At 32.4% G+C, this 12,482-nt stretch overlaps 1 protein-coding gene across 1 annotated transcript; it reads left to right on the plus strand.

The window, feature by feature from the left end:
* The first annotated feature begins 318 nt into the window (after positions 1–318).
* Positions 319–1,453, plus strand: LOC149571084 (cadmium/zinc-transporting ATPase HMA2-like). The gene is made up of 2 exons (XM_089808431.1): positions 319–910; positions 1,062–1,453. Exons 1-2 carry the CDS (start codon positions 748–750, stop codon positions 1,118–1,120), a joined length of 222 nt encoding a protein of 73 aa, XP_089664557.1. The 5' UTR covers positions 319–747; the 3' UTR covers positions 1,121–1,453.
* Positions 1,454–12,482: the final 11,029 nt, after the last annotated feature.

Consider the following 12,482-nt stretch of genomic DNA (forward strand, 5'->3'; position numbering starts at 1 on the left):
CAATTTCACTACAATTTCCCCTTGGAAATTAACGTGTAGACGAAAGCATGCATACAGTTGAGTCTTCACGTAAACTGTTTCTGTCTACACTATAAACCCAATTCTCGTTGCATCCCGCAATGAATAAATCTGGAAAAATATTAGGCGAGGATAGATCAAGGGAGGACAATTTCCTTTAATTTCGAATTGTCTTCTCCGCGTAAACACAATTTCGAGATTATTTCATGTTCGCTACGAGGAAGGACACATTTCTTGTAAATCACTCTTCCTGGCAAATATTAATACACTTGAACCATATGAAGGCATAGATCATAAATCTTCAATTAGAAAGTTTTACAGATCTATTCTCAGTTATCAAATGATTGCATAGGATTAGTAAAGTTTTTAAATAAATCTGGAAAAATATTAAGCCAGGTGGAAGTCAGGTAAACAGATATAGATCAAGGGAGGACAGTTTCCTCTAATTTTGAATTGTCTTCTCCGCGTTAAGAGAATTTCGAGAATATTTCATGTTCACCACAAGGAAGGACACATTTCTTATAGATCACTCTTCCCGGCAAATATAAATATTCTTGAACCATATGAAGGCATAGATCATAAATCTTCAATTGGAAAGTTATACAGATCTATTCTCGGTTATCCCAAATCTTCATTTGCTTTCTACTTCAAGGCAAACATCATAATTTTGATTTCATTCCGTCATCTTCATTTGCTCCTTGAATTGCATAGGATTACAAGACTACCATCATGAAGAGAACAAGTCTGCGTATTGAGGGCATATGTAAGAACTCTGATGAACGAAGGATAGAAAGTACGCTGCGGGAAAAACGTGGAGTTGAGAACGTCACTGTTAACATTCAAAGCAGAACAGTCATCGTCGAGCATGATTCACAATCTCCATCTGACTTTGGTATATATTCTCTCATATTACATCAACGATTCCTTTGTTATTTAGGGTTTCGTAGCATGATTTTTATTTAGATGCCAATAATAGTAGAAACGTTATTCCATAAGGATTCTCTAACCATTGTTTGTTGACGTTGTTGATGAAACGTGTGCAGTGAAGGCGCTGGCAAGCCTTCGATTCAATGCTCAAGTTCTACAAACAACAGATTTATAGGAAATGGAAGTATTTATCACCATTCATGGTTTCAAATTAGCTAGTTTTGGACGTTTCCTCTCAATTTGGGGATATTATTGTATTGATTTCGATTGATCTGTTAGAATAGGGTTCCTGTAATAGTTTTCTTGGTTTCCATTGTTTAATTCATATAGTAGTCGTCTGTTCTCTGCATCGGGACAGACTAACATCGTAATATCCACGTGCCGATTCATTGTAATGTATTAGCGGTTCAGGCTGATTTTTTCATTCTTTAGAAACTTGCTATCATTTTGTTTTTTCTCTCTTGCACAAATCAATTTACGAAAATATTTTGTGTAGTGAATTTCTAAAGATCAATTGTTCCCTCCTTACCTTCATATAAAGGAAGTTGTCATGAACTTTATATTAAGATTAATGATTAAATTTATCAAATTATGTTCTATTGAAAAAAAATATGTTAAAATTGAATTTAAAACATTTTTGATGTCAATAAATAATTATAGATGTTGTGGGAATGAAGATGTATTGAAGGGCATTCAAATATTTAAGAAATCTATATGATCATATGTACAATTATAGTGTTGTCATTTTATAACTTATATTAAGATTGACCAAAAAAAATGATAATTGTTTAAATGTTTAATATATTACTATTACACATATTTCAATTCCGATGATGGATCACATAGTATGATTTACTTGTTGATGGAAGAACTTATGCACTATCTAGTCCAAAAAAAAAAGCAAAAACTTATAATGGACTGTGGAAATCTTTATGCTCGTCTACTTCAAATTTGAGAACACAACATACCTATAAAGAATTATTCTAACAAAAACTAATGTATTTAAATAAAGAATTTTCTTGTTTTACTATTAATATCTTCCAACTATACAACTTAAAAACAATTACTGTTAAAATCTTACAATTGCAAGTCCATTTTGATTAAGACTATTAGCACCACAAACACAAGTACAATGAGGACATGGTTATCTCTTGAAAATATTGTCTATCTTATGAGCTATTTTTGGAGAGCCAATCTCTATTAAAGCTAATTCTTGACAATGTGAAACATTGCATGATCACATATACGTTGCATTTTTAACATCATTATAATTTCAAATTAGATATATTTGGAAGTTTTATAATAATATAAGCATCATAAAGAACAATAGCAGACTAGAGAAGGGGCTTCCATGAAGGCAATAATTTTTTTACAAATGAAGGCTACAAATCAAGGTTTTCTAGCAGGGAAAAGCAGTAATTTTAGAGCAAGAGAGGTTAGTACATCTGACAGGTGTGTTTCTTGCATGTTTCCCAAAGGTGAGGCAACTTTGGGAATCTTCATGTGTGTGGTTCAAAGTGGGGACAAGACTAGTTGGGTGTAGAAAGTTTTATGATATTCAAGACACATGGGTAAGTGGTCTATTATGTGGATTTTCTAAAAATCATCTAGATCCTCAAATATTTGTATTAGGATCTAGACCAAAAAAAGGGTCTTCCCTTTTCGATATTAAACCTACAAATAAATCTTCTTTTTTGGGAGTGGACAACATTTCTAATATCCCCAAAGTTGATTATGCTATATTTATGCCTTACCCTCTTATTCATCACTCTGTGTCATCTATGGCCTAGTGTCTAGTGGGTAAGTTTTCTAGTGCTCGTCCTAATATAGATGTGGTCAAATCCTTTGTTAAGCAAAAATGGAAACTAAAAGGTTAGGTCGATATTGTTCAATGCCTCGGGGGTTATTGTTTTTTTTTCCTACCACTAAGGACCTCTCTAAAATTCTCTGTGGGGGTCAATGAATGATGGGGAAATTCTCCTTAGCATTGTGGAAATGGATTCCTTGTCTTTTTCTTAATGAGTAATTCTTTGAATCAACTCCAGTTGTGATTAAACTTTTGGGATTACCTTTAGAATACTAGAATGAGCGTATTTTCAAAGGACTACTTGATTCTTTTGGGTAATTTCTTACTATTGACCCAATGATGGCTTCAAGATCCAAATTTATCTACACTAGAATCTATCTTTATATTAATCAAAATATTGTTATTTCTCATGATATTAATATTACTTGAAGTCGAGAAAATGGAAACAACCTTTACAATATGAGACATTTCCTTTTTTTTAATATATGAAAATAAAATGGACATTGGGCTAAGGAATGTCCCTATAAGATTCAAAATGAGAAACCAAAAATGTTGGAACAAAAGAAGGAAATAAATGAGATAAAGAAAATCTAGGAGATTGTAGCCAAAAAGGGTATTTAAAGGGGTTCAACTTCAAATCTTTCTAAAGACCCTATGGTTGTTGTAAGCCTTCAATTACAGGATCCTTAGTATATCTGTTTGAAGCCAACAAATGAATATACTAATCATCAAGGAAATCCTTCCATTTTAAATGCACCAAATCTCACTGAGCCTAAAAACATTAAATCCAAAGAAGAGGAAATAATTTGCAAGAAAATTATCGATGGTGGGGTTTAAGAATTAGTAATAATATCTCAGTGAATAAACCAGTAGTAATATCTCAGTAAAAAATCATAGAGAAAGAGATCTTAATAATAGAAAATATTTTAGATTTAGTCTTGAACTCAGCAAGCTTTGAAGAAAATCCCTTCAAAAAAGGAAATGTTGAAGTCTATTCTATTTTTTACAACTTTTAAAAATGGAATAAAGTTAGTAGAAGTAAGAGGATTGGAAACAAGAAAAAAGCTAACAAAAATAGAGAGTTAGAAGTGTCTTCATCAAAGGCAAGTGTTCAAACAACATAGAGGAAAGAAGATTCTAACAACCCCAAATAAAAACTAGGAAGGAATATAGACAAGTTTAATAGAGAATTGGAAATTAATCAAAATATAGTGGATAGAAGACAACCTAAAATGCAAGAGATATGTTCAACATTTAAGAAATGATAGTTATTTCATGGAATATAAGGGGTCTAAACAGTCCCCAAAAATAGGATGAGTTGTGAAGCAATGTTAAGGATCAATAACCTGAAATTATTCAAATGTAATAAACTAAAATGAGTAAGGATAAAGTGTAGAAAATCAAATTGTTCAAAAATTGTGGGGTTATTGGAAGTGTCCCAGAAGGTGCTTCAAGTGGTACTATTTTTTTTGAAAACATGAATCCTTTTTAAGGGTGCCTTGATTCTTTTTGACAACAACCTTCTTGTGGTTAAGTTTGAGGATAATAAGATTAGTTTTAAATGGATGTTGTGAAAAAATTATGCCCCTAATACTAAAGATGGAAGGGCATTCTTTTGGAAAAAGATTGAGACTTATAGAAATGTTTTCTCTCATGCATGCTAGCTCGTTATGCGAAATTTTATTACTCCTTTAAATGATGGGGAAATATTGTTAGAATCTGATAAGATTAATAACCCAGAAAACTAGTGCAAAGAATAAATATCTAAACTATGAATGCAAATGATACAAAATCAAAATAGCATCATAGAGTTAGTCTCCAAGAGGGTAATGCAAATGCTAGAAGCAAAATAGCATTAAGAGGATGCAAAAACAAGAGATGCAAATACAAGCCAGGTAGCATGCTTATATAGGCTAGGAAGAGGTAGGAGGTGGCAACACCAACCAATGAGGAGCAACCATCTATCAAACTAAAGATAGCAAAGTATTTTCCCAAGATAGCTAATGGATGATCACATGTAGGAAGGTGACACCTCACAACCATTCACCTAATAAGACATGCTTTATTAACCTAAGTGAGATTATTAAAAGTGTAAGAAAAACCTAGCAAAATAGGAAAACTAAAAACCTACACTAACACCCCCCCCCTAAGTGAAGCTTAGGTGGATGTAGTAATGGGTCCCGACAAGTCAAGCCTGATGAGGTACCCATGTACATAAAATTCCCCCAAATGAGGGAGAAAAGAGACTCCCCAAAGAAAATTAGGACTCCAAGTGAGAGGATGAGGCCCCCCCAAAAGATGAAGCATCCCACACCCCCAGCAAAGCTTGCAAATTTTGTCCGGTAGATCCACTTACATCGAACAAGTTCTCTTCCCTTAGGAAAATGGACAAGATCCCAAGTGTAGTTCCTCATCAAGGAACTATACTCTTCTTGCATAGTTGTATCCCACTCAGAAATACCAGAACCCTCATGAAAGGACTGTGGATTTGAGGTAGTAGCAATGAAGATATGTAGAGCATCCTTGAATTGTGAACAAGTCTGCTTGGTGTCTGATGGATCCCTAACCCAATCACCTGCAAACTACAAGGTTTGTCTATCCCAAAGTGGACTAGAAGATGGAGAATCTAGAGGAGAATCATCAACCTGTGAATGATGATGAGGAGAGGAAGGAGGTGTGTCCTCTAAATCACTCTCTGCATCGAAAGTGGAGGTAGAAGACTACTCAGGTGAATCTAACCCATTAGAAGATCTATCATGTATTCCAAGTGAATCCAATGTCAAAGTAGAAGGCAACCGTGTGACCATGCTCTACTGGTTAAGCTAATGCAAGTAGTGGAAGTTAAGATGGCCAAACTGCTGAATGCCATAATCTGCTCACATCATTAGAGTGAGCGAGCAAAATAGTCAAAGGAGGATCAGGAACAAAGTGAGAAAACATATAGAGTCGTGACTAATGATCTGCTCTCCCAACTGCAACTGTAGAATCATTGTGCAACTCACATATCTCAACTAAATCAAGAGTGAACTTAACCCACTTGCCTAAACCTGTGTGAGTGATTTGGTGTACCGATAGGAGATTAGTTGACAATGAGGGTACACAAGGAACATCATGGAATGTGCCATCCCCCACATCAATAGACCGTCTCCCACACACCTCAACAAGAGTCATCAAAATCGGAGTTCGTATGAGCAAGAACGAGACATTTGAAAATTGCGTTCAAATCTGCGACTGCCAACGAAAATGGGTATGGTTGTAGCTTTGCACGCTTGATTCTGCAAACTATACAACTTGCATGCAAAATCTAAAAGATACCCATATGGTTTTTCAGGGCTGCAAACAAAACCCAAAAAGCATTTTTCTTTTTGATGTACAAAAGATGTTGCTATAGTGTAAATTGGATGCCTTTAACAGTAAAAAATGGCTCCAAAAATTTAAAAAATGACCCCAGCAACCAAAATATGACATGCAAATGTTGGATCAGCTTCCTAAGTCTATCAATGGTATGCTGAAACTTGCAATACTGATTGAAAACTTCAAATATGCAAGTTGGTTGTCAGATTTGGGATTGAAACCCCATAGAAAAACTATTTTTGTTAAAACTTTTCTGATTCTCAGTATCATCCAAAGATGCAAGAGAAGAGCATACTTCATTTTTCAAAAAATTACAATAAAGTTTATTCCCCCTCACCCCGAATCTCTCAAATAAGGAAACTAAAATCTACTCTTGCACATAGAAAAGCTCTAATACCATGTTAGAATCTGATAAGATTAATAACCCAGAAAACTAGTGCAAAGAATAAATATCTAAACTATGAATGCAAATGATACAAAATCAAAATAGTATCATAGAGTTAGTCTCCAAGAGAGTAATGCAAATGCTGGAAGAAAAATAGCATTAAGAGGATGCAAAAATAAGAGATGAAAATACAAGCCAGGTAGCATGCTTATATAGGCTAGGAAGAGGGAGGAGGTGGCAACACCAACCAATGAGGAGCAACCATCTATCAGACTAAAGATAGAAAAGTATCTTCCCAAGATAGCTAATGGATGCTCACATGTAGGAAGGTGACACCTCACAACCATTCAACTAATAAGACATGCTTTATTAACCTAAGTGAGATTATTAAAAGTGTAAGAAAAACCTAGCAAAATAAGAAAAATAAAAAAGTACACTAACAAATATTTGGAGGTTTGACTTCTCAAACTGAAAAAATAATTAATTTAATGAATTTAATTAATAGTCAAGCTCCAGTGGACTTGGATTTGGAAGTTCCTAAGTATACGAGGTCAAATAGAAGAACTAGAATTGATCTCATTCAAATCAGACTAGATATAGCCCTGATCTCTTAGGATTGTTAGAAAAAATATCTCCTAGTTTTTCCTCTTTCTCTAGAATAGGATCTGATCATTTTCCTATTTCTTTTGTTTTTGAAATCCTTTCTCAAGCTAGATTAGAGCCCCTTTTAGATTTGAATAGATGTGGTCTTAACACCCTAATTTTGAAAAGTGTATGTGTAAGTGGTGGGATATTAAAGTTAAAGGGACAACTTTGTTCAAAGTGGCTAAGAAGTTAAGAAATGTTAAAGGAAACATTGAATATAGGAACAAGAATGTATTTAGTAATACATTTGACAATAAATATATTATCAAAAAATATCTTCAGGTGGCTCAAGATCAAATTCATCTGATTGAGTATTCTTGTCATCTTTTCGAGGATGAGAGTGAACTATTAGTCAAATACCATGATGTAATGTGAAAGGAGGAAAAGTTTTGGTATTAAAGATCAAGAGCTATCTAGCTTTCCCTAGGAGATAGAAGTTCTATGTTTTTTCATATGATTCACCATTCATGGATCCACCATTTGGAACAATTTTTTGAAAGGAAAATATTTACCTAATCAAGGTAAAAGGTTGATTTTAGACGATGACAAAAGAATCAGGTTCTGGGAATATTTTTGGATCAAATTTTCTCCTCTAGATGAAGATCAAGTTTTTGTTGAGCTAGAGATGTAAAAATTTCTTTGGCAATTCTTTTTAGGACTATATTGGAGAATGGATAAGTGAGCTCATCTCAAAGACTTTAGTCCAGTTATTGCTCCTATTTGATCTAATCTTGTAAGCCTAGTTTAATAGACTTAATCATGAAGATAAAATGGTATGGGATTTAACCGTAGATAGTATATTTTCTACTTCCTATATTTTTTCACATGGCTTTCAAAGACTTTGAGATCCCCTTTTGGTCTAAGGCTTTGAGTAAAATTTTAAGTCCTATGATTAGAGGTTTGGTTATGGGTAAAAGTACAAAGTTGTGTCACCTTTTCGACTAACTTATTAGAACCACTTATATATTTTAAACATATGATCTAGACAAATTCATTCTAGCTAAGTTATATATGGTCACACACTTTTTGAATTGGAAATGTCAATTAAATATGTGTTTTATACTAGTTTGTATCCAATTACTAAAAACAAAAAATTATTTTATAAAAATTGACATTTTAATAAATCTTACTATTTTTTATAATATTTTTCTAATAATATGTAAACACCATTTTATAGAGCTCGGAGTCAAGAATGTTCTCATATAGAGTTTATCGTATTTTAATTAGATATAGTATATTGTAATTACAAAATTCTACAACCACAAATTTTAACACTCGAAATGATGTCAGTTTTGAGAAAGAAAGAAAACTATAGATCATATAAAAAAAAATCTAAAATTGATATGATGTTATAGAGGAAGAGTCCTCTTCTAGAACGTATAGTTTTTCTCTTAATTATAATAGATTTGTTTTGAAAAATGTGGTGGGAGATGAAAACTATTAATTTCAGGTGAGTTGAGGTTTCAATCCTTATAAAAGAGAAAATATAGGTCTAAAGCTGATTTTTCTTTTTGATTGTTCTAGATATATATGTTATCGATAACATAGTGTAAGATCAAAGGGAAATAAGTTTATTTCCATATAGTTTTATCGTGGGAACTAGACCTCTAATTTTCAGCATTTCTTAGCACTAAAAATTTATCTATGAAAATTAGGAAAATATATCAATTCTTATTCCAAATAATTATTAAAAATTATAATACTAAACTTCGTCCATGTCTACACATTTTATTAGTTTACTTCATTTCCAAATTCAAAATAATAACACCAATTTAATGTCATTGAAGCTGAACATTATACTTTTGTTAGCCTTTAGCCTTTTCCTTTACAAACGGGTGATCCAGGTTTGTGCTTTTACCCTTATTCATCATCATTGTTATTTATGTTGTCAAGAAGATGAAATTGATGAACATTGTTTGCTTCAATGTTTCTATTCTTTAGATGATTTGAATGACATCTTTAAATTTCTTAACATCTGCTAGGTATTTTCAAAAAACATAAAGGATTTCTTTGATCAATGTTCATCTCCCTTTGAAAATCTAGAAGCTGGAAATCTTTGGAATATTATAGCACATAAAATTAATTTAAAACATTTGTAAAAAAAGAAATAATAAAATTTACAAAGATCAAAAAACCTTTGCTCATATTGTTAGAGAAAAAAATAAGAAGAAATATAAATGAAAATTGTATACACAACATTCCAACAATAAACAATGACAACAAGAAGACTATCATTAGATGGAATATGGCTAGATTAAAGAAGAAGAAAGATCAAAAGGGAGAGAATTTGTTTTGGATTGATTTCCTAAGGGGTGGATTAAGGTTAATTTTGATGGTGCAACCAAAGGTAATCCTAGCAAACCTGGATGTGGCAGAGTCATAAAAAAATGATACTAGAATATGTCTAGGTTCTTTTGCAGGCCTATTAGGTGTATAAACTAGTAATATGATAGAAACAATGGCAGCTCTTAATACTATAACTCTTGCTAAAGAGAAGGGTTTTCAAAAGATCTAGCTAGTGGGTGACTCCAATAATATTGTTAACTATATTAAAGGGATAACCAAATATTCAATTTCTATAAGTCATCTAATTAATAAAATAGCATACCTAAAAGTTTCCAAATGTTTAAAATATCACACGTGTATAGAGAGATTAAAAATTTTACTAGCACATTGGCGAGAATCGGTAACCAAAATGATAATGCAAATTTTTTGGAAGGTACAAGAGATATGGGAGATCAATTAATTGATTTAATTATTTATCATTGTATCATTCTAAGAGCTGGGTTTTTTTTTCCAAAAGATGATTGAAAATACTATATTAGTATGAAAGGTAATTATTACAACATCATTTTGATCTCCCTTGTGTAGTACTTGTTCTTTTAAAGTTTATCATGGCATATTTTATGGTTTTCTTCCTAGCCCTATTTTTGATAAGCATTAGTAGAAATCAAATTTCAATTCAAAGAGCTACATCCATGGGTGGTGATCTGGATAAAGAGAAACCTAAGATCTACATATGGAATAAAATAAAGACAAGAGGTGTGTACAATTATCTAGATAAACTTCATGGTGTTGACAAAGGGACTACTAGTATTTTTTTTGAAAATCGAAAGGATAGATCTATTAGAATATATAGTCCACCAATATAACTAGGGGGGGTGAATCAGTTAGCCAACTATTATTGCTTTTATCAACCTTATTAAATATTTCCCATATGAGTAATATAATAGGAAATGACAACAAGATACTCATGCACAATAACACCAGATATGTTAACTAGGCAAACCCCAGTGGGGATGGTACCCAAAAGATGATGTACTAATATAGATATTCCTTGTTAGAGAATAGACCCTATTAGGAGTCTATGTTCAATACATTCAGTACAGATCAATCCTTATTAGGAGACTTTGAATCCATATTAGGAGATTCTAACCCTATTAGGAGTTGTCGAAGGTAAATGGACCTACTATCCAATAGCTTCAAGGGAAAGACCAATGAACCCACTGTCCAAATAATCTCTATAATATTCCTTGCAGAATAATAGAAGTTAATTGAACTTTAGCTTCATCTTTCTCTATCTCGTCAACCAAAATTTTTCTCCTTCTGATCTCAATACCAAATCACAAACTTTGCATCCAATAATCCCTTGGATCACTTACTCACATTTCCCAAATACTTTTCCCTTTTTCATACTTTCCTAAAAACTTCTCATGCACTCACACTTACAAACAAGGAAAATTATTTCTTTTATACCAAGTCCTCAAAACAATTCCTTGAATCAGCCTTAAGTCTTTCTCAATTAATTATAATAAGGTCATAATAAGATAATTAATTAATTCACAACTACAATAACATTGTTGAGTCACAGTCTATACAAATATTCACATGTGTGACTTCAAGAATTGCACACTCACTAATGTCATCATTAGACTATCCTCTATCACTATCTAACTTCACATCTCTAGATTATATCTCTATTAGAAGATATAAAATTATCATCAGAAACTATTTTACAAGCACTTTATTTCTGTATTGTTCTCTATACGTCACTTATAGCTTCTGTATAACTTTGGCTTAGGTTATGTGTATAGTTAACCTTTCTATCAAGACACACTATGGAATGTATCCTTAACCACACATCTCCTAATAATTAGAAATCTATTCATATGATTAGGATCTCTATCTACTACTATGCTAGTCTTCATAGAATTATTGTTATGTTGACATCAATCATAAATGTAGTCATGAATGTAACATGTCAATACTATCACACACTCTCCAATTCTTATGATACTCCCCCAAAGGAATACCATTAGTATTAATAATAAAAATTTCCCCTTTGGCATTGATTTCAACATAGATGAAAATAATAAATTCTATTGTTATTGTTGTTCTCATCTTTTCAAATCCTCTTCATCAATCAAATCTGAAATCCCCTAGAATAGTGCTATGATCTATATCCTCTTAGGAGTGAAATTAGTTGTTTACATGCTAAACAAATCTTAGATTCTCACTCATACATCAAAACTCTTCATATTGTATATCTCCCCCATAGATATATTCCTTCTCCTTTCTTACATGAATCATTCTAAATCTCCTTAATAAAGTAGAGATGATTTTACATGTACATATTTCCCCCATTGGCATAAATGACAAAGGCCTCGTTATGTCAATTATCTACTCCAAGTCTTTAACTAGCTCGATTGTCCAAAGACTTCTTGATGACTCTTCTTATAAAGGATACTCCCTCATACAAGAAGCATCAACATTTAGTCCAGTAATAGTGCTTTCTACCACTGGACTAGTGCAAGATTTGCATCATCTACTCTGAAGTAGATAGGGGCATAACCCCAAGTATACCTCTCAAGTACTCAAATGTATCTTTAGGTAAGGGCATTGTAAAAATATCTATAATATGTTCTTTAGTACTGACATACTCCAATCTAATATCTTTTTCTTCTACTTTCTCTCTCAAAACATGATACTTAATAGATATATGCTTAGTCTTAGAATTCAATACAAGATTCTAATATGTACTTATTGTTCTTGTGTTATCACAATATATGAAAATAAGTTTTGAGAATTTTATCACAATATCCTTTAGAATCTTCCTTATTCATATGAATTGATTACAATTATTTTATGCTACTACACACTCTACCTTAGCTCAAGATTGCAAAATGCAATCTTGTTTCTTTTTCAACCAAGAAACCAATCTTCCTCCAAGGAAGAAGGCTCCACTACTAGTAATTTTTCTATCATCCATATTGCCTACCCAATATGCATCAGTATAAGCACATAGAGTTAAATCACATGATCTTTCATACCATATCCCATAATCAT

Source organism: Cupressus sempervirens, chromosome 2, assembly GCF_028749045.1.
Source record: "Cupressus sempervirens isolate cs-2001-9-10 chromosome 2, ASM2874904v1, whole genome shotgun sequence".
NCBI classification, from domain to species: Eukaryota; Viridiplantae; Streptophyta; class Pinopsida; order Cupressales; family Cupressaceae; genus Cupressus; species Cupressus sempervirens.

What these genes read in the sequence shown, in the direction of transcription:
- LOC149571084 (XM_089808431.1), top strand. Translation starts at nt 748, where the DNA reads ATGAAGAGAACAAGTCTGCGTATTGAGGGCATATGTAAGAACTCTGAT. An exon ending in ACAATCTCCATCTGACTTTG is followed by an intron (nt 911 to 1,061) that starts GTATATATTCTC and finishes AAACGTGTGCAG; the next exon opens with TGAAGGCGCTGGCAAGCCTT.